Source organism: Pundamilia nyererei, unplaced genomic scaffold (genome assembly GCF_000239375.1).
Source record: "Pundamilia nyererei isolate P.nyererei 1_Seehausen unplaced genomic scaffold, PunNye1.0 scaffold00107, whole genome shotgun sequence".
Lineage (NCBI taxonomy): Eukaryota > Metazoa > Chordata > Actinopteri > Cichliformes > Cichlidae > Pundamilia > Pundamilia nyererei.
In genome coordinates this window covers 1726333-1748634 of record NW_005187508.1, presented here as the reverse complement: position 1 = coordinate 1748634, position 22302 = coordinate 1726333, and the positions used below count along the sequence as shown (strand labels likewise).

The window sequence follows — 22302 nt, the reverse complement described above, 5'->3', positions numbered from 1 at the left end:
CGTCTGAAGGAGACACAAGCTGACTGACAAATTGAAAACGTGAAAGCTGGAGTGTTACATTTGTGATTAACGATTGGAGTGTGTGTCCTGTAAATTGTGCAGAACGGTTACAGATGAGTCCACTTCAGTTTGAAAAGGATGATGACAGCAACGGTCACATGGACTTTGTCGCATCAGCATCCTCTCTCAGAGCCATCATGTACTCCATTGAGCCAGCTGACAGACTTAAGACCAAACGCATTGCTGGGAAGATAATCCCCGCCATTGCCACGGCAACAGCTGCAGTGGCTGGTTTGGTGAGCACAGACCTTGAGATACTCGTGTGGTTTTTAAGGATTGCATCCAGCAGATAATGCTCATCATCCATTAAGAATAAGGTGTACAAATATGTTTTTAAAATGTTGATTTAATGGTATGGTAACCTTGTGTATTAATGTGATGCACTCAGGTGGCGCTGGAGTTGATCAAGGTGGTTGGAGGCTTCGGGTTTGAATCGCACAAAAACTGCTTCTTTAACTTGGCCATTCCTGTAGTCGTTCTTACCGAGCCTGCTGCAGTCAAACAGACACTCATCAGGTACACTCATCATAGTCACGCTTTATCACACCTCCACAGAATAATGGGACTTTCGACAAATTACGATTTCATCCAGACATTGTGATGCAGCACAAGAGGTCGCCACAGTGCGTTGCTCTACACGTTTCATGTCACTTTAAAAAAAAAAAAATTTAATATGCCGGATGCGCTTCCCGAAACTCCTCCTAAGGCATTTGTGTCTCCTGAGTCAATGATGAGCTCAGTTGTGGCTCCATGGTTTAGTTGTTAACATGTTCGCCTCACACGCGAAAGATCCCAGTGGGAAACGCAAATCCAGCCTCACGGAGTCATAAGACAGTGCGGTGCTAATGCCTGGAAGAAGGGTTCGGAGAGTTGTATCCGGAGTAAATGTCTGTGCCAAATATGCAGATCCATCCACAGCAGTGACCTCTTGTGAAATAAGGGGATCTCAGATTTTTAACTGATGCTATGAAGTTCCGACTTCCAGTGGACTGTTCTGTAAGAAGATGTTGCTGTTTTTGGATTCTGTGTACTGAAACTTTCAAGTCCTGCACTCTTAGTGACCACTTACTGTTGCACTATCACAGCATCCATGGGGAAATTACATTTACCATGTTATTATTATAATGTCATGTAGTAACAGCTCCATTGCATCTCTTCCAGGAACAACATCTACTACACCATCTGGGACTGCTGGACTGTCTTTGGCCACGAGGACTTCACTCTCTCTGACTTCATGAATGCTGTCAGGGTATGAAGCATTAACTCCCATTATCCAGTGATTTGCAGCTGTTAGATTATTGTATTCTTCCTCAGATTCTTGTTGTTGCAGAGAATATTTTCGTTAATGAGCTGTTTTGTTATTTACAGGAAAAGTATGGAATTGAACCCACTATGGTCGTCCACGGTGTAAAGATGCTCTATGTGCCTGTGATGCCTGGACACTCCAAGAGGCTCAAATTGACGTATGTGTTTTCCTCCAAACTTTTCCTTATTTCGTCTTTCTTTTTATAATAAGTGTTTTTGAAGGGAGTAGGCAATGAATGTTTTGCTTAAGGGCACATCAGAATCGGGAGGGTGGATACTCTTAAACAAGAGATTAAAGCAGAGACACTCACACTTCCCTCACACTGCCTACATAGTGTTTTCCTGGTCTAAACTTCCAGGTGTGTGCCTGTACATGTGCTCATTACATCGTTGTTTTTTTGTTTTGTTTTTTCAATTTGCTGAAATATTCACAGTGCATTTATTCGTCTATCTTTGCGTCTGATTTTTCACAGGATGCATAAACTAATCAAGCCATCAGTGGACCGCCGCTACGTAGACCTTACTGTGTCATTTGCTCCCGAGGCAGATGGAGATGAGGACCTCCCTGGTCCTCCGGTCAGGTACTACTTCAGCCCCGATGGCGAGACTCCCTGACACCTCCCTCAATGTCATCCTCAAGCCTCTTGTGTCCTTATTTCCCTTCTTTTATGTAAATTGTTACACCCCAATTGCTTTGGCATGGGCCAAGAGTTTTCCCTCAGGATGTTACCTGACAAAGTCAAAACTCCTTGCCTTAGCACAAACCCCTCTTGTACTTCATGGAGCAAGAAAAGCCAGTTGTGGTCCCAGTTCTGTTTTTGTTTTTTTGTTGTTGTTTTCCCCTGTTGCCTAAGATCTAGCCAGTGGAACACAAGGAGTAGCACTTATAATTATACCTGTGTACATATACTTTGTTCCTTTTTTCTTTTTTACTCTGGTGAAATGCACAGCTCTGGTTGTGTCGATGCCTTAATTGATTATTAACCTTTTTTTTTCTGTTTGTGGCAGCGAGTCTGACTAAAATCTGTGTTTACAGGAATCTTTAAACTCCCGACACACAGACCCATTTAGTTGTTGTGTTCAACTTTTTTCTTTTTTTTTTTTGTGAGTTTAACTTTTGGCACAATAAAAACAAGTAGTTGGTAGGCCTCGCAACATCTTCGTCCTCTGAGTTCTTTGAGAATATTGCCAACCACAAATTTGCCAATTATTTTCTGTCTCCCTCTATAGAAATAAAATTTAAAAAAATCAAGATTTGTTGTATAATTTTAAGGTGCGAGAAGTTAAGTGGACAATGGCAAAACCACCAAAGATAGTGATTATCATTTTGTCTGCAGATTCTTTTTTTTTTTCCTCCATCACTTTGACTGCCTCATTATAAAACATGTTTCAAACACGGGGCATGGATATCACCCAGCATTTGAGAGCAACACACAAGCTGTGTTTTACTTAAAGGTTAAGCTGAAGTTGTTCTGCAGTCAGTCGGGTGTAAAATGACACCGTCTGTGTGTGGTGCACTTAAAAACAAAAAATGGGTTAAAAAAAAGTTAATTGTAGCTGTTAGTCTTACCTACCTTAATAAATACTTGGGTAATGACTGCACTGACATTAGTTTGAGCAAACAAGATATTCTTCATTAACAATACATAAACTGACGTGAGTTTACTGTTTCACACATAGAAAAGCCTTATTTTGACAGACATTAAACATCTGGGATCACACTCCTGTGTTATAACACATTTGTTTTAAAAGAAAATCTTTGCTGTTCATGATTTGTTGTATTTGTTCATGAATGTCTGTGACATGTATTTATTTGTTATACTTTTTTTTGTTTTTTTTTTTTGTTTCTTTGGGTCAGACTGAGCCTGTATTGATGAGCTCTGAGTAATGGTGCACTGGTTAAATAATCAATAATGAATAGTAGTCATCCAGAAAGTCTTTCTCCAGGTTTATAATTCTCCCTTTCATTAAGTTCCAGGTTAAAGAGAAGGCTTTCGATCAGTCTGTAGTGCCTACAGTGGCAATAACGTCAGTGTAGTTTTGAATGGAATCAGTTAAATTGAACTTTGTCTTGAAGATTAAGTCGCATCTTATCATCTGTCTTGGACCTTCTGGCTGAACACCACAACGAGATGCTTCCTCAGTGTTCCTTTGTTTCTCTGCTCAAAACCAGAGGTGGTGAAATTTCCTTTCTACAGCAGATGTCTACCCATAATGACAACACTTCTTGTGCAGTGAATTCATCATTTTAAAACAAAGCAGTGTTAATTACAGATACTGATGTATGTTCTTGTGACAGACAAGCTCAACCAGTGGTCCAATAAAATGTGAGATTTCAGGATGTCTTCAAAATTGAAGCTGCTGACTCGTTCTTCGAAGTCAAACTTTACAACAAATACAGACACTATGATTTGAATTTATTACGTCAGATATTTATAGAGAGAAAATATTACATGTAACTGAGGTTTGTTTGTTTTGTTTTTTTAAACTAAAAATATAATTTGATTCAGTACCTTGAGAAATTAAATTATAAATACATTCAAAAGTTCATTCAGATCTCATAGTGGGACTGCTACATTTCATCATTGCCACTGTAGTGATTAAAAACATAACACAGTATCTACATAGTAATAACTGAGGAAAAGTGCATTGTGTCTGGTTTAAATATCAAACTGTAACATTTCATATATCGAGGTCCTGCAGGTTCCCCCAGCTGGGTCCCACTTTGACTTTGGCCTTCAACTTCACATAGAGTTTCACTACTGACTCCATCTCTCTCTTGACTATCTGTGCAACCTGACAGAAGGAGAGGTTCGTGTGAGAGACACTTCACACAGCTGTGTGCAACCAAAACAGTAATTCCTTTATGTACCTGTATGAGGTCTTCCTCTGTGGCTTCGTAGATGAGTTCATCATGCAGCTGCAGGATGAAGTAAGCTCCTCTGAGTTGTGATCTTCCAGCTCTGCGATGATTACGGACTGACGAGATTACAGACGTGATTAATTGACAGACTTAAACATGATGCAGGGGTTCTCGCTCCCTGCATATTGCATTAATGCAAAAAACCAAAAAGGAGATAATTTGTGTTCGGGTCACCTGAATTTGTGTGCTGGTGAGATGGAGGAGCTGCAGGATACGTATTTCGTAGCCGTTTCTGGATGTTGACAGTGGCAAGTTTAACAATATCAGCTGCAGAGCCCTGTACGGTTGTGTTCACTGCCTGCCGCTCTGCCTAAAAAAGTTTTGTGTTTTAAGGAAAAGGTGAAAAAAGTGGAAGAAGCACTGCATGCGTTTTAAATGACATGCTTCATATCTAAATTCTGTCAAAGAACTCGTGCTCACGTGAGCTTTGATGTGTCCATTGTTGCTGGTTATTCCAGGTAGATATCTTCTGCGACCCATCAGCGTCTGGACATAGCCGTCCTTTATACAGTTCCTCACAGTCTGTTTAAGAAAAGCATTGATCCCTGAAATGTCAGAAAGAAAATGTTTTAAAATGAGAATGTAGAAGTAAGTTTAACCAGTTTAAAGCAAACATGTCAGTGGTTCAAGCCCCCTCTACAATTGACCATGGTCTGCTATACTGGATTATCAATCCAACTCTTGGTCTTGTTATGCTCCTCAGCTTGTTTTAGTACTGATAATAACTGAACGACGTTAAGAAGTTTACACTTACACAAGTCTAATCTTCACAACACTGATAAGATTAGAAAAAACATTTCATATTACCAAAAAAACAAAAAAAAACCCAAACAAACATTCAAGATCTTGCTGTGTCTCTTTTTTTCAAGTACAGGCACATAATTTCCATTTAATGTTTTTATTTTTTCCTGTTATCTCATTGTAGCTATAAGCCCCTCAATATTCCAACCTGTATACTGCAGCACATCCCATGAACTGGATTGTCTCATATGCAGAATTTGTGTTTTTTAGCATTGTGTGATGCATAACAGTGCAGAGAATATGCATGCGTCTTTCAGATGGACTCAAATTGGATGAAGAAAAAGTCACATGGGAACAGCTACATTATGCGTGTGTGCAGCAGTCTGCGTGGGTGTAAGAGACACCGTGGCAACAACCGGAAATACACGGCTAATATTAGTGATATTACTAATATTGAGACATGTGTAGTGGGGAAGCCCCAGTGTATACCTTTGTATCTGGCTTTGAAACTCTCAATGTAGCATGCTGCATCATTCTCATCCACTCCCATTTGCTCCCCCAAAGACTTTGCTCCCATCCCGTAGATGATGCCATAGCAAATCTGCAAACACAGAAGCATGTACTCCCCTGGTGACCTTGCATGTGTGCATGTCCTTGCTGTCTACCCTTTCTAGCCTAGTTGTACCTGTTTTGCCTGTTGTCTGAGGCTGTCATTCACTGACTCTGGCTCGACACTCTTCCACTCAGCTGCAATGCAGCGAAACACATCTGCTCCACCATTCAGCACCTGGTGAACATGCAAAGTTCACAATTTGAGTTTACATATTGTTTTCTTTCCATTAACCAGATTTAAATTTCACTGACCTGCAGGAGACGCTGATCCTTTGAGAGATGAGCTAGCACTCTCAACTCCAGCTGGGAGTAATCAGCTGCTAATATCATTCCACCTACACAACAGTACAAAGCTTATAGAAGCGCCTGAGGCAAAGCTACAGGAAGGACAGGTAACCACTCATCAATATGAACTATACGTGGATGTACCAGTAGTATTATTATTAGAGAATTATTATATTAACCTGAAAAAGGAATGAAAGCATGTCTCATGCTAACAGAGAAGGCAGGGCCTTGTTCTGAAGTTCCAGCTGCGACTGAAGATACCACAGAGCGTCTCCTCTTTCTGTAACAACAGTGTAAAAAAATCATTATAGCAAGTCTACCCTGCTACATCACGCAGAGCTACTTAACTTTTAAAGCGGTTAGTTTTGGGGAAAAAAATGCATTATTCTTCTTGCATTATTTTAGGGATGTAATACTATTACTCTGTTGTTGGCCTATTTCTACTTCTACTTCATAGACAGACCTATGAATATGAACAGAACATTCGGCATAATAAAAGAGATGAGCACAGGCAAATAAACTTTTCATTTAATTTATTGACTTTTTCCACTGGAAAATACTTTACAGGTTATTATTAAGTAATATGCCACATTTAACGGGAGGCAAATAAAACAAACTACATATTTTAACACATATTTTTAACACAGTTACATGTACTGTAAAATAAATTTAAAAACTGCAGTCAGGCCTACAGTAACAGCTGCCAACTTCATTTCTAAAGAAAATCTGAAACTGAATTCATTTAGTGAGAAACGTGTTTTCTCATTTACATATACAGTTGTCTTTTTTCATTTTTTTTCTTTTCTTTTCTTTTTATTGACTGTCTTTGCATCTCATGACCTCTTGTTCGTTTCTTTCGCTTTCCTGTTTGTTTCTTTGTAACATAGAAAATGCTAAATAAAAAAAAACATATTTATATAATTAAAACTTGATGAATTCCCCTTTTAAAAACAAAACACTTTGATCAAGTTTAACCTTACCCTGCTTTGGTCGTCCTGTAACAACCATCTTGTGAAGGTGGGCTCTCACCCACCATGGTGGGCATGTGAATCTCAAAGTCTTTGGGGACGTTCTGTATGTTTGGCTCGGTGAAACTCACTCTACCTGAGGACAGAATGAGTCGAGTCACTACAGGCTTCACATTTAACCTAAAGGGAAAATGTATTTGACAGCAGTGAAATCTCAGAAGTCTTCGTGTGCTGGTGTTTGTGTTTTACCTGTGGCTGTGTGTGTTTGAGCGATGGGGTATATCCTGTCCATCTCCAGTGTGGGGTGGTATTGTTTTTCCCTCTGCAGAGGGTAGACCACTTTAGTCAAGGCGTTAGTGATACGTCTCCACTCCAGAATTACACCTGGCAACGCGTGCAGCGGGCGAAGTTTCTCCAGAACATCCTGCTTCGAGAAATAAATGTTAGAGTTACGAAGCCAAAATAATGATTTACAGTTTTATAATATAATAAATACGTTTCTTGACAGCAATTAGGTGCAGGAGCAACATTAATTTGGTGAAATGTGAAATTGCTTCACCTTTGTGGTGCTGAACTGCTTCCCAAGTCGCACTCTGCCACCTGCCCTCCTCGTGTATCCCAGAGTTTTCTTACTTTTTGATCCACCTGCATCACCATTTGGAGGTAGGTGGAGTTCTAAGAACAACACCTGCGGCATACATGTGAGCGCACACAAGTTCAGAAGTCTTACTACGCTTTGCGCAGACTTATTGGCAATTTTACTCAAAAACGTAGCTGGGATGGAGAAGAAGTGTCTGACCTGTGCAATGTCATCGACGCAGGTGAGGGAGAAGCTGTGTCCAGCCAGAGCGTAAGCTTCAGATTCCAGCACAGACAGTTTGGCTTGCATGACGTGTTTTTGTCGTTCACACTCTTCAACACTGAAGCCGACTCCGTTCAGTTCCAGCAGGGCCAAACAAACCTGGGAAGGCATCTCTATGCTCCTGAAGAAATCTGACATATATGTACAATATTGTTAAACAAATGTCTAAACACATATTTCTGAACACATGGAGTGTGAGTTTCTATACCCAGTGTGCCCTCTTTCTCTAGCATGCCGGTCAGATGGTTCATGACGGCGTGTACGAGCACGCTTGTGGTTGCCGCCCTAACACGGGCACAGTGTGAATGTGCATTTCCAAGTCCGTCCAGCAGCGGTAACTCTTCTGGACAGTAGACAGTGACCATGTTGGGTAAAGTCCTCTCCTCACTGCCAGGGTCCAGCAGCCAACACGCAACCTGTGATAGATATTCACAACTTCAGCATGACATTTATTTTCTTTAACAATTTTTTCCCTCCAAGCATGGCAGCTGTATTTAACCCGTAATGTTATTAGTGTATCTGAGACGAAATGGACATTTATTTTTACATATTGCTGAGAAAATATGTTGATAAGTATAAGCAGATCATCTCTTATTGCTCACGGGAAAGATTGTATCTGTCGGCTGACTTGGAAAAGACTTGATATCCCCCTGGGTGAGCTGGAAGATGTGTCCGAAATGAGAGAGAAGTCTGGGCTTTTCTGCCCAGACTGCTGCCCCCACGATCCGACCCCGGATAAGCAGTAAGAGGTGGATGGATGGATGGATTATCTCTTATCGTTTATAATAAATACAAAAAGTCTCAAAGTGTCAGCCTTACATATTACCAAGGTGCAATCACAAAATCTCACAGGTTGAGATAAAAATGATAGTTTAATATGAACTGCACTTGAATGGAGAAGTTTCAGGTTGCACACGTGACTTCAGTGTTTTTCTGTTTTCTCACCTTTGGGTCTTCACAGTTTCCTTCCAAGCTGATTCCACAGCTCAGTACAAGTGTCTTGTACACCTGTATGATGTCATATACAACTACCGCACGCACTTCATGACCAGCTGATTGGCTGCTCAGACAAGCTTTCACCTGCTCCAGCCTCTCATTTACTGGCAAGTCATTATCCAGTGGAGGAGGGGCCAGACTGGCGCTCAGGCCTAGGGGAAACGCAAACAAGGTCAACTGAGAAAACACTGTTAAAGAGCGAGCTGGTAACGTCAACCTGCATGTATTTTTCGATCGCTACCTTTGCTCTGCTCTTCCTGCAGGGATACATAGTATGCGTCTCTTCCTCCCCAGCATACAGACAATCCAATCAGAACAAGCCCTTCGCTGTTCCTTAATGGAAATCCAACAGGCGTGTTGAGCCTGTGCTGAGCTGCTGACTCTGCACAGAAAATAAATGGATGAAGTCACTGATCTCATCACAGGCTAATTTAGTGGTGCTTATGCTGACGAGAAAAAAATACAGGTGCTAAAGAAATTTTGTCAGATGATGCAAATATATTGAGTGCCTTGGAACTTCTTCACCCTAAATGACTCTTCAGTTACCTCTCTTGTGTTTCCCTCCTATTTCCCCCTCAGGCTGCTCTGTCCTTTCACAGGCCAAAGCCAGAGAGTAGCGCTGTTTTGTTTTCCACTCTTTAATGAACGTTTCAAAGAGGCGCCTGTCGCTTGCCACGTCTATGATGGAGAAAGTCCCGGAGTTGCTGGAACAGACAGACGCATCCTGGGACAGCTGAAGCGTGAAGCTTTCGTGAAACACAGGTGACTCTGTATCAGAGAGAGGCTGTGGGGATGGAGGAACAGAGTGTCGGGGAGGGCCGAGGGTCTCGCTGGTGGATGTGGTTTTCAAATTTGACTGCAGAACAGTTGTTAGTTCAGGATTAAGTAGCGTCTGTGGTTCCTGTCCACGTTTTTGGTGGTGATCAGTTGTTGATTCTAGACTCTTATTGTCAGAAGCAGAAACTACTGATCGAAGATTATGGTTTCCTGTGGGAGTTTTAGGACATTTTGCAATTGCCAATTTTTCTTGAAAGCGGCTTGACGGAATCGACTGGTTCAGTGGTGACTGGATGGATGAGGTGGTCAGCTTTACTCTTGGTGTAACAGGTGGTGTTTCCTGAGTTGGGGGAATGAGATCACCAGCAGAGCCTGGTCTTTCTAGTAAATTTTCACTGTCACTTCTTAAAGGTCGTCCTTCTTTAGAGTTACTTGTAGCAGCAGATTGCTGTAACTTCTCCCTCTTTTTGCCTGCTTGCTTCGAGGACTCTGGTATCAGTGGAGCACCAGCTGTGTTTGCAGCAGCAGCAGCATGCGTTTGAATGACTGTGAGGCCTTCTGTTGTGTTTTGCAAGGGCTGGTCAGACATGCTAGGCCAGCGGTCAAAGATCTCTTGTAAACCAGGGCTACAATCAAATGCACTTTCTGGAGCATTTTGCAGAAAGGGTTGTTTAAAAACTGTATTATGTGACAATATGGCATCCATTTTCTTTTTCTTTTCCTTCTCTTCTCCTTTAGTCTCTACATGTTTTGCATTTTCAACATCTTCAATACCTATTTCCTGTCTCCCTCCTGGTTTAACACTTTCTTGTGTGCTACACTGTTTAATGTTTTTTAGATTTTTCTCATCATGTTCATTTTGAGGTGTAGTAGTGAGTTGTGGCTGCATCTGTCCTTCACACAGAACATTCTGCTCTGGGTTCACTTGCTCATGCTCTTGTTCAGTACCGCCTGCTTGTCTGAACAAACTCTGCCTTTCCAGATAGTGTTCACCGATCAGCAGCGAGTCACCCCACTCTGACAGGTTAAAGAAAGACTCGCCCCATTGGATCGCCTCCTGTTTCTCTGCTTCCTGGTTGGCAAGAAGCTCACTGCGTCGTCTCTCCTGGGTCGATGAAGCACGCTTTTCTTTCACCTCCTGGTTTATAGATTCCTCCTCATCTGATTGGTCAGGGATCTGGTGCGGGCTCAGATCCGCCAGCAGAGGGCTGTGATATAAGCTGTCAAAAAGGAAGCTACTGCTTCTGTTAAGACTCACAGAAGAGGTCTGATTAGGATCCAGGGCCTCATCATTAAATGCACCTTCATTTTCATCTTTATTCATGTTATCACCACCTCCTGGCTCAGGTGAAATCTTTGAGAAAGGAACAAATAAGTATTTATAAAGACGACCATATTCACACAATTCTAGCATAATATATGTTTCAGTCTCTTACCTGATGGCTGGTATTGAGGATGAGCTCCATCTGGCTATCTGTGAGAGAAACATTGAAGCTGGGGTGTGCTTTGTCTGGCCCTTTAAGTCCATTTGTTCTTTCATGTCCATTTTCCTCCAGACCTGCAGCTACTTCCAACAATTGATCTTCTCTTCTCTTTTTTGTTTCAACTTCCTGATCCATACATCGGACGACCTCATCTGTCTGTTGAACAATGATTCTCTCTGTCTGAGTGTCCAGTTCAAAGCTGTCACCAAAACTCTCTTCTCCCGTTTTAACATCCCCCTCAATTTCATCATCTGTCTTATCTCCTCCATAGAGCTCAGGAGATGAAAACTTCTCTCTGCCATCCATCCGTCTTCGCTTGGCCTCAGGAACAGTGGCAGAGGAGTCCGAGAGGGGAGAGTTTAATGTGTCTGGATTTGTAGGTGTACGAGGAGGGGTTTCGTGCATACGGTGAGGGGCAGGAATAGTTACTAGCAGCTGACCTGAATGAGCTGAATTTTTGACTGAAGAAACTATTGCAGGTTTCGAGTGTGACGTTTCTGCGGTCTCAACGTTATCTTGCAGATTTTTGTCAGTCTGTATGGAGTGCAGGACTTTTCTTAAGGCTCTCTTCAGTATACCAGGTTGCACAGGTGAAACAGTGAGTCCTGTGGTGCAGTCTCCATTCACTGTCCTTGTGGAAACAGTTTGCTGTTGTTCTGCCCGTGATATTGGCGCTCTAAAACGTGGAAGCAGTATTGGAGAAGGTGAGGCCTGAGGCTGTGGTCCCGGTGCAGGCACGGGCAGGGGGCTAGATATAATCTCAGCCAACTCCTGTGTTAGGCTCTGTTCAGGAACAGGCTGATTTACTTGATAATTCTTTGGCCTGATTGAGACCGTGACTCCATCTGCGTCTCTTTCTTTTCGCTTTGCTTTGTGGCACTCCTTCCCTTCCTGCTCTGACCCTATGTTCTCTGCGTTTTCACCTTGATTTTCTGCAGCATTTGTTATTGATTTCTTTGTCACTGCTTTTGATGTTTCATTTTTTCTTTCTCTGTTTGCTTCCCCGATTTCTGGGTCAGATCTGCCTTCCTTTCTGGGATCTTCCAATTTTTTCTTTGATCCCATCACTCCTAACTTCCCCTGCTCTTTTCCTGCTTCCCCTTTTTTCCTGCTGTTCCTTCCCTCCATTTTCACTTCAGACATCTTTTCATCACTTTTACAGCCTTCCCTAATCTCTTCTCCATGATCATCATTTGTCTCTGGTTCTTGTACACTGAGACATGAGGAGGACGAGGTGTCCGAATCCCCAGAGTGATGGTCATCAGGGCTGTTTACAGCAGGAGCCCCAGGAGGAAGACTTGTAGGATCCCAGTGAATTCCTAACTGGGCCAGGTCTTCTTGAAGAAGGAGCCTTGCCTCAGACACTATCTCAACAGCTGCCTCCTGTTCTGTGAGAGCTCGTCCACCGGTCACCCAGACACATCGGAGGCTTCGTCTCTCAGCTGCCTCCACTTCACTCTCATCCACTGCACGCTTGGAGCTGATGAAGGCAGACAGTACAAGACTGGTTATAGGTTACAAAGTTCTCAGGAGATTATAACTTGAGTGCATACCTTTTGAAATTGAGTTTGAGTTTAGATGGTTTACCACACCAGCTACATTACAGGGGTAGTTTAAATTGTTTTTTAGTTTGATTCACAGTGCAGTTGTTCAATTGTTATTCCTTTTTTTTATGACTGATGTGCATATAATTATGTTCCTCCTGGAAGCACATCAGGATTATTCAGTTGCATTAACTTTAAAAGTTATTAATAAAAAAATTAATCAAGTTCAGATTACACTGATTAATTTCTTTGCAATATTATTTTTCTGTTTTTCCAGCAGCGTTCTGCAACATTTACCAGGTCACAGTTCTTGAGAAATGGAGCACAGGCAAAGGAAAAACCCAATAAATATGCACTGGCCTTGATGGAAGCAGTCTTATGTGCCTTATGCACCACTAAGATGCTCCGCCCACCGATTTTTTTTCCATTTAATTTTGTTTTAATTTACTTCAGTTGCTGAAGGGGCTGCATAGTTTTCACAAATTGCATAGTTCAGAATAGCTATAATTGTACCAGATGGTTGCATTCAGTTAAGTTGGACTAAACTGTAATACAAACCGTTCAGTTTGTCAACAATAACACTGACTGAAATGAGAGAAAGACTGAGTGTGAGACTTTGTTATTAGATAAAATGAATATTGATAAAGTTTACCTTTATGTACAGAATCTGAATATCGCAAAATATTAAAAAAAATTGCAATAATATCGTATTGTGCGTTAAGTATTGTGGTAATATCGTATCGTGGGATGTATGGTGATTCCCACCTCTAGTACGTAGCACATTTGAAAAAATGTATCAGATTCGCTGATTAAAAATTTAAAGAGCAATGCCATTATTTGCCTAGACAGCAGAACCAAATAAGTGCCATTCTTCAGTGACCTATTCATATCTTTAACACAAATACACACCTACCTCTTAAATGGGATGGCATTCCGCAGGGCTTTCTCAACATCAGCTGCGGTGGCCCTGGCCAGCTCTGCGACAGTGCAGAGGCCTTGGGCGTAGAGCGCTCTGGCTCGAGTTGCATTCAGAAGGGAAACTCTGACCAGGTCGACCAGCTCCCTCTGGACTCCAAAGCTCAACCTGGTCTGGTACTGGGATAAAAGCAGTTCCATGTTGTGCCAGCCAAGACGCTTGCAGAACACAGTTACCATACCTGAGGGAACACATTTACATGCTTAGTTACCAACATGTTGCTTTTTGTTCTGTTTTTCTTTCGTTTCTTGTTGTGGTTACACTGATCACTGATTCAACAGCATTTAGATCCATTCTGATCCAGCGAAACGTCTGATGCACACTGGAACGAAATATGTTAACATGAATTACCTTAGAAAATCTCATACTAACCTGACTGAAAAACATGGACAACTATGAATGATGGATACATGTCTATAAGTTATGTATATGCAGAAACACATTTAAGTTGTAGTGGAGGTAAGTCTCTCCTGCGTATCTACCACTCAGAAGTGTTCCTGCCTCTTGCACTGAGTTAATGTTCTTGTTAATGTTCTGTTTAAAAGTAAAGTTTTGTCACAAATTCAAAGGGTGCGTATTCTAAAGTGTAACGTGTTCTCTGCTGCAAGCCTCAGAAAAGCTTTACGCTCAAGCTTCCAGAGGCGCTGGAACAACTTGTCTGAATCTCTGAAGTATCTACCTGCATACGTGGAAGCAGACTGCTGCAGAGATTGTAACTGTCCACGACTGCAGTTGTATTTGTTTGCAACAGTTCCCAAAGGCACCTCATTCACCAGATCCTGCAGTACAAGAGTTGTGAAAAACCTGAGAGCAAGTGAAAGAAAAGAAGATGGGAATTACAAAGGATTCAGTCAAACAAAAGAATATACTTTTTCCAGTAATGAAATATATCCCTTATTTGTTTTGGGGTTGGGTTTTTTCCCTGTGCTTCTCATATGAGTCAGCTTTTAAACAAGGGCCGCAATGTTAGGAATCACTATGCACACAATGAACAATATAATGTAATCCAGTACTAAACCCTGATTCATCAATAACATTTCAAGGTTTGCAGCAGTTTGAGGTTCTGAAAACATGAACTGAAAACTAAATGTAAAGGATGTTCAGTAAGTATATGTTATACACATGACTTTCAAATTATAATAAATGTGCTTATAATAAATGTGCTTTACCGTTTATGAATAGCCATTTGTCTGTGCTGCTTTTCTGTCTTGGCAACAAGTTTCCCGCCGACAGATCGTGCCAAAAAGCCTTCCTGGACGCCAACCAGTTCTGCTACTCTCTTCATCGATGATGACAGCTGCTCCCACAGACAGAAGAACTGATACCAATCTATGGTGGTCCACTCTGCGTACAGTGGAGTGATCTGAGGAGAATTTGGACACAGTATTTCAAATATTTAGATTTGGAGCAGCAGTGTGGAATTTTAAGAGACGTGTCCTCTCAAAATATTTTTGTTACCTATAAGAAAGTTAGGATTTAAGCACCATTAGGCATGTATCAACAACCTTAAGAGGTATTATATAGCCAACAGAAAATGTTCCAGCAAGTTTTAATATATGTACCAGGTACAAAATGTGCAAATCATTTTCCAGGACAAAGCCCTTCATGGCCCGCTGCAGGTCTGCAAATATTCCTAGAGCCTCAGGAGGAGATAGAGAGGAAGAAAGGGTGGCGGCGCCAAGTTGAGTTGGACAGTACCGCTCGTCTGGGTATGCAAAGACATGAGACAGAGAGCATATAATTCACTGAAAATCTGATAAGAAAATGATACTAGGATCAAAGAAAGTAAAGGAATCACAGTGAAATTAGTCTTTTATCAATTAAATGTGAAAACATTTTTTTTTAAATGTTGAAAATGACTATTTGAAATATGCATTTCTACCAGAACATAATATTATTGAAGGCCTATTCATCATGTGCCAGTTTAGCAGTGATATGAAAGGATATGAAAGGATGAATACTGCAGGATATTATCAAAACTGTGGGATTACCTTGTCCATCTTTTTGAATGTTAATAAATTCATTCTCCATCAACCATTCAACACAGGTCTCAATAGAGCCTTTACTGGCCTCTTCTTTGGAGACGTTTTTGCCATGACATTTCATGCTGGCAGCCAGAAGTGAGCACGAAGCATACAATCTCACATCTTGCGGAGTGCTGGCTACACCTCCAACGATTATCTGTGTGTCAGAATGAGGGGAATAAGGAAGACAAAACATTTACAGACATCTTGACGCAGCTGCTTGTTTAGTCACTGTGAGGTTAGGTAAAGTACCTTGACCGTACATCAGTTAAACTAGCGCAATAGCTGTTATAAAAGAAGGAAATAATCTACTTTAAGCATAACTTGTTACTATTCCTACCAGTTTGAATAATAATCATACCTCCAGGATGGCTCGTAGCATGCTAGTGGTAACACCTTCACCCTCTCTTCTCACCAGGCAGCTGCTGATTGGCTGAAGAGCACCTTTAAGCAGAGTGATACCTTTCTGACGCTCTGCCTCCTTACACACCAGCACACTTTCACCTAGAAGGAAAGAACAAAATGATAAAACACAAAATAAAACTCTAATTTTAATTCAATTTTGCAAACAAAATAAACTTCATTCATTCATGAAAGACTTCACACACCTGTAGTGTCAATTCCTTTTCTTCCTGCTCGTCCTGCCATCTGTTTGTATGTGAGCGGATCCAGCAAGTGACCGTTGAATGTGGGAGTTCGAATGATGACCCTGCGCGCTGGGAGATTAACCCCTGATGAGAGGGTCGAGGTGGCAGCCAGGACTCTGATCATGCCCTGGCGAAAAGCTCCTTCCAACACGTCACGTTCATCGAATGTTAATCCTGCAGAGTCAAACATTAACTCATATAAACATACTCAAAAAAATATTGCATTTAGTCTAGAACAATGGTTCTCAAACTGCGTGGCAGGCCCCAACCAGGTGACCAATAAGAAATTAAACTAAGTTGATTTAATATAACAATATAGTTATATTATTCAACAACTATTGACAATAGTTGTTGAATGTGGGGGCATCAAATTAGGTTTAATATCCAGTAGTCTAGACTCAGCTGTGGTTAAAAGGATTGCATAAATGTGTTCACCAGCATGGTGGAAGGCCACGCCCCATGGCACAGTGCGCTGCAGGATGGGGTCCAAACCAGCTGGAGTTCGTCTTAATTGAGCTATTACATCTACTAGTCCCTCCTGATCTAGACGCACTGGCTGAGGCTCAGCTTCGCTCTGACGCTCTGAGAAAAAACATACCAAACACACCACACCATAAGATTTGAGATAAAATTCTGTGACTCAAATATAATAAATTCATTAAAAAACTGAATGTGCGTATCATAACATGCTGCAAAAACAGGCTATTGTTCTACCTCATTCTGAAATAAGTATTTAAGCTTCACAAACCAGCATTTCTGAGGTTGTAAAACTCTCTCGCGATAGTATCTGCCAGTTTCTCACACCAGTTCTTTGAAGGGCAGAATAGCAGCACGCAGTGGCCCTCTCTCGCTGTCTCATAGCACAAGCTCACTACGTGGTCATCATCACCCTATGACGTAAAGAATCTGTTAATATACTACTATTCATGACAAACTATGTCTCATCTCTGGACTTTACTCAGTTACCTTAACGTGGAGTGCAGGGGTAAAATGTCGGACCACAGAGAGACTCTGGTCATAGATGTTGCAGCCCACCTTGAGGTGCTCCTGCAGGGGTACAGGTCTATAGTCTGTCTGGTACAGCTCTGCACCTAACCAGCTAGCCAGGAGCGAGAGGTTTGGCAAAGTGGCACTCATACCGATTATTTGAATGCCCTCAGAAAGAGACCTGCAGAAAGACTAATTAACACTTTTGGCAGAAGAGCATGATTTTTAAAGACTGCAAATTCAGAAAAGGTCAGGCCAAAAAAATTAAATAAATGGCACAGACCCCATGCTGTTCTGCTTCTGTGCAATGTAGCGGATTTTAGTTAAGAGCAATTCCAGCAGGTATCCTCTTCCAGAATCTCCAACCATATGCAGCTCATCTACTACCACCATACCTTGAAGCACAAAAATAACAAACTCATTCTCTATTAATTATATCAATGAATGCAAACAATTAGGACTGCAAAGCAATAATATCTTTTAGAATGTAGTATTTCTGTATTTAGTAATTTACTGTAGTGTACTGACTTTGTTAAATTACTTCTTTTATTTCAGTTTATAAAATACCTGCAAATAACCCAAATGCGTTCAGTTTACACTGATAAAAGTGAGAAAAGAAGGAACTTCTTAAACTTGAAAAGCTGCAGTTAAGCAAAAGTTTGACATGACTGTCAATTGACGACTCAATTGTTCAACTGTTTCAGTACTAGCACCTATAACAAATTTATTACCTAGAAGAGTCATACTATTCTCTTCAATGAGTCTGTTAATAAGAGAGTTGGCTTTTTCTATGGTGCAAACAGCTACGTCCAGAGCTGTGAACCCTCCAGCAGCAGAGGTGCTGCCCATGTACCCCTCCACCCGAACTCCTGCCTCTTCAAATATGCTCTACAAGATAAGATACACAAGTGTGTTAGACTGAGACATATACACAGAAAACACTTTGTCCATAACCATATGCATGAATTTCTCTGTTCACTGCTCACGCACCTGAAGGTAATGCATCTTCTCTTTTGCAACAGAGACAAATGGCAGGATGAAGAGAGCTTTTCTTTTTGTCTCCAACACACGCTTTAACATCAACAGCTCTGACACCAGAGTTTTTCCAGCACTAGTAGGGGCTGAAATAAAAAAAACAAATAAAAAAAAAACACACACAAAACGAAACAATAATAATAATAATAATAACAGCAATACAAATAATAATTGAAAAGATTTTCCCAACTGATATGCTTGTTGCTCCTCCCTCCCCAAGACCCACTTTAGAAACCTTGAGATCATAGAGGAGAGAATAAAGAAAACATAAAACGTTGAGATTTTTACCAGAATACACCAGGTTACCTCCCTGCAGCACCTGTCCAACAGCAAGGCACTGAGCCTGCCACTCAAACATCCGAGTCACTCCATGTTTCTGGTATCGGTCCAGCACAGGTTTTGGTAAGCCCCAGTTGGAGAGCAACAGCTTTTCAGCTTGGTCAGGAGGAGCACACAAGGCAGGACCTACAGTAGGACACAAGTTATTACACGTAGTATTGAATCAAAATCTTCAATGCTTTGTTTAAAACAGATATGTGATCATGTCACACACATGTCAAATATGAATACAGTTTATTGAAACAGTCCAAATCTGGGCACACATGAACAAGAAAGCCATTCATACAAGCTGCAAAACTGGTTTACTAAAAGGATAAAATAGCCACCTGCTGCAGGGCCTCAAAACTGTGTTCAGTGGTCGCACCACTGCCTTTGATTATATTCAATATGAGGCAACTTTATTTTATTTGGGCCTTTTTTCTTCTCGTCTTCATGCCTTTCCTTGTCTTATGTAAAATAGTTTTAACTGCTTTTTTGGCGATTGGTGCTAAACAAACAAAATCCCCTACCTCATGTCTCATCTAAGGGGAAGCAGCTTGGAAATGTTGCTATTGATATGTATGCTATGAACGTTGATATTGAAACCATGTTCTGAAGAGGGTTTACTTATCATATCAAATTTTACAACCTTGATTATTTCTGTGCACATTCCTGAGCTGTATGCAGTAACACACACAATAGTTCATCTGTGTTTCGTCCAGCAGCCAGCTGAATGGTTAATCTAGCTCGACAGTTTTATGTCAGTGCCTGGTGTACTTTACCTGGATGAGGCAATGTGTCACTGAGAGTGCTGAGCTCTAAGCCGCTGGGGACTGTGAGCACAGAAGCAGACTGACTCTGTAACGATTGCTGGAGTTTGGCCCTCTTCATAGCTGCTGCGAGACGGGTGGGGCTGAACAAGATGTAGTCCCTGGATAGATGGCCATTCTTACTTGACCCATTTTTGTCTTCGCTAAAAGGAGAACTCTTTCTTTTAGACACAAGCTTCTGGCTGTGGAACAGGGCAAGAGAGAATATGTTGACAGAAGCAGTTCAGGAGGACATTAAAGAAATTATACAAAAGCTAGACAAGTTAAAACACACATGCTGGAAGTGCCTGCTTGCTGACTGTTTTGTGTGTTCTGGCAAGCTACAACGTTGACAACGGCAGAAGCAGGCTTTGAAGTAGTGCTCTGTGGATGTTCCACTTCTTCCGAGTCCTCACTGAAGAGAAGCTTTTGAGCAAGCTCTTTGCAGTCAGCTCTCCATCTCGCTCGCTTGCTATCCCCTCTAGGCTCACAGACTCCATCAATAGGGCAAGGGTGTCTGCGGGATCTTTTGTCTGAGGGGTGAAAAGATGCTCCATCTCTGATCTGCACCAAATCTCTCTCCTTTTCATTTTGTGCAACTAGTGCAAGGGGGCGTAAAGGGGCAGAGGGAGTTGATGCTGATGATGGTCTTTCCAGGGCATGTCTGTTTACTGCGAGCTTCACAGGGTCCACAACGTCTAGCGCCAGCAGGACCTCTTCACTGAGAGCTAAAGTGGACTCCCCCAGCAGAAACACAGCTCCTCCGTTCTAAGACAAAAAACAATGCTTATGATTTATTTGAATCAAAGAAGGACAGAGAGAGTAAAATAAGCTGTTCCACTCACCGTGCGGTTGTCTTTGTTGCTGCTCTGTGATCCGTTTGTTTTGTCTGACAGGCTTGTTTTCTGTCTGTCTCCGTTTGGTGGCTCATCATGAGCTTGGAAGCTGTGCGCAGAAATAAGTGCATTCATTACTTCAACACGTACGACTGGCGATTATATTAATATTGGTGTCTCCAAGCAACAGCTGACTGTTCATAAATGTCATTGCAGATAAATGAAGTGAAACAGGTTACTCACCTTGTTTTCTTTTTGACCTGGTGCTGTCCCATGTAGCTCCTTTTTTTCTGAGGACCCGAGGTGTTCATGCTGAACAAACTGCAGAGGTTTTAGTGAACGCCCGAGTAAGTGGATGTGAATTAACATGACATAAATTTACCCTCGACACAGGCTTATAAACTCAATTTGATGTTCACAAAACAAAAGAAAGCAATAGTCAACTCTTAAGTAATTATTTTAGTAGCGGAAAAAAACAATAAAAAAAACCTTTTAGTTTGATAAACAAACCTCAAATCAAAAAGACCGCCGGAGCGCCACCCCGGTGTTTCGCTAAAACAGTCCGACGGAATACAAGCTGTTCCTAAGCAAAGTTCCATTTAGCATCACTATTGCTACTACTATCTATTCTACATTGACTATTAATAATGATTGATGTGAATAATGATTGTGTAGTGAATAATGATTGTGTATTTACAGTGGTACTTTTTACTTTCTACTTTACCACGTAAACGTAAAAGTAATACATTCTAAACCTTACTGAACCTTACAATATAAAAGTAAAACTATCCATTACGCATAAAATGGGTTCCATAGCCATTCTTTTATGTTATAGTCTATTATCAAATTATTATAAATGAATAAGCAAGTATTTCATATTTGTAGATGCCCAGGGCAGAGGTGATTCAAGTAATTGTATATACTGTTGCGTGGTTTCATTTACTGTACAGCAGTTTATTTTTCTTTTTTCCCTTTTTTCACAATTTAGCTATTCTTCCCCGACCATACCGTATACATGCTGATGACGCAAAGAACACACATTAGTATAATATACCATGTATGTGTACTGTAAATAAAACTAATACTGATAATTGACAAATTAAATAAAATGTTGTTTAATACATGTTTTATGATGTTTTATGTTTTGGTAAAAATATTTATGCTCCAGGGTATTTACTGAAAAACACATAATGCCTTAAATTCAGAAAAATTACTACATTGTAAAATTTTCGAAAATTAATCCAGAAGGTATTTATGAAGTGCTACTTCTTTCCATTTCTTTTCTGGAAATAATGTGTAGAACAATATCGTCCTCTTCTTTTACTATAAGTTGGATATTTTATATCTATTTAGTCTGGTCCTGTTACAGTGAAAGTAAGTCTGCCTATTCAGTGGGGAGGAATAAAATATAGACTAAATATGACAGTAAACATTTATAATGTTTAAAGCTGAATATTCAATTCCGAACTTAAGATGAGTATGATCTACTCTGTTTGCCACGAAAGTGAAATCTGTCAGTCATAGCATAGGCCTTTACTCAAGTCTTCTTTCTTTCCCGTAAGTGCATATGAAATTCTGGGAGGAGCTATTTCCGTGGTTCAGAGAAATACTTAGGAAGTAGTGCTGAGATCCTCTGAACTGTTTACAACTCATATATAGAGTCACGGTTATGTTTGTCATGGTTATGAAGAAAAAGATGTATTTTCCTCTGTGCAAAAATTGCTCAATGTGAATATTTGCTTTGTGAAAAATTGCAGGAGATAGATATCATATGATTAAGGAACCATTTGTGGCTTATTGGCGAGTCTATGTATGACTGTATCATAGAAACAATGATTATCCCATACTTGCTAAAATTACTTGCACTTGGATTTTGTTTTACATCTCTGTTCAGATTTTCTCCCTCTAGGCTCATAAAAATTTCCCGGTATGTTAACTATTCTGCTTTAATATAGTCTATAGTTATTTTTACTGACTGTGTTTGGAACACTGTGCTCTAGAGTTACTGGACAGCAAAAGGAAGATGCAGCATGGGAAAAACACTACCATGTTATTCAGTTAATGAAACGCCAGCGGTTTGAGCTGGGGGAGATGTGGGCGGGGCTTAGAAGTC

At 40.9% G+C, this 22302-nt stretch overlaps 2 protein-coding genes across 3 annotated transcripts in view; one reads left to right on the top strand and one right to left on the bottom strand.

Annotated features, from left to right (window-relative positions):
- Positions 1-2613, top strand: part of uba6 (ubiquitin like modifier activating enzyme 6) — a 9942-nt gene extending 7329 nt beyond the window's left edge. The window contains exons 26-30 of the mRNA XM_005741215.2: positions 103-296; positions 449-576; positions 1222-1309; positions 1429-1523; positions 1839-2613. Of these exons, the coding sequence (XP_005741272.1) occupies positions 103-296; positions 449-576; positions 1222-1309; positions 1429-1523; positions 1839-1980 (647 nt within the window). The 3' untranslated portion in view covers positions 1981-2613. The remainder of the gene's footprint in view (positions 1-102; positions 297-448; positions 577-1221; positions 1310-1428; positions 1524-1838) is intronic.
- Positions 2614-3903: 1290 nt separating this feature from the next.
- Positions 3904-20751, bottom strand: polq (polymerase (DNA directed), theta). Of its 2 annotated transcripts, XM_013912928.1 has the most exons (36): positions 20700-20751; positions 20433-20510; positions 20199-20298; positions 19649-20121; positions 19327-19556; positions 18515-18691; positions 18182-18312; positions 17923-18079; positions 17475-17586; positions 17171-17372; positions 16953-17094; positions 16640-16786; positions 16166-16378; positions 15919-16061; positions 15525-15714; positions 15096-15238; positions 14703-14896; positions 14213-14337; positions 13471-13714; positions 10966-12493; positions 9299-10883; positions 8994-9134; positions 8702-8904; positions 7965-8172; positions 7694-7887; positions 7454-7582; positions 7144-7318; positions 6907-7030; positions 6106-6206; positions 5894-5976; positions 5715-5816; positions 5519-5630; positions 4709-4833; positions 4463-4598; positions 4238-4344; positions 3904-4161 (listed from the first exon to the last, which is right to left on the bottom strand). In XM_013912928.1, exons 2-36 carry the CDS (start codon positions 20498-20500, stop codon positions 4048-4050), a joined length of 8358 nt encoding a protein of 2785 aa, XP_013768382.1. In that variant the 5' UTR covers positions 20501-20510; positions 20700-20751; the 3' UTR covers positions 3904-4047. The 2 variants fall into 2 exon arrangements, with proteins under 2 accessions (XP_013768382.1, XP_005741226.1); XM_005741169.1 differs by lacking the exons at positions 3904-4161; positions 4238-4344; positions 4463-4598; ... (1 more) ...; positions 5519-5630; positions 5715-5816 and having other exon boundaries at positions 5959-6018; positions 20433-20742.
- Positions 20752-22302: the final 1551 nt, after the last annotated feature.

Coding starts and splice junctions, on each gene's coding strand:
- polq (XM_013912928.1), bottom strand. CDS start 20,500: ATGAACACCTCGGGTCCTCAGAAAAAAAGGAGCTACATGGGACAGCAC. Junction 16,379..16,639: donor CGTGGCCTTCCACCATGCTG/GTGAACACATTT, acceptor TTGACTCTGCAG/GATTAACATTCGATGAACGT. Junction 16,062..16,165: donor AAAAGGAATTGACACTACAG/GTGTGTGAAGTC, acceptor CTTTCCTTCTAG/GTGAAAGTGTGCTGGTGTGT.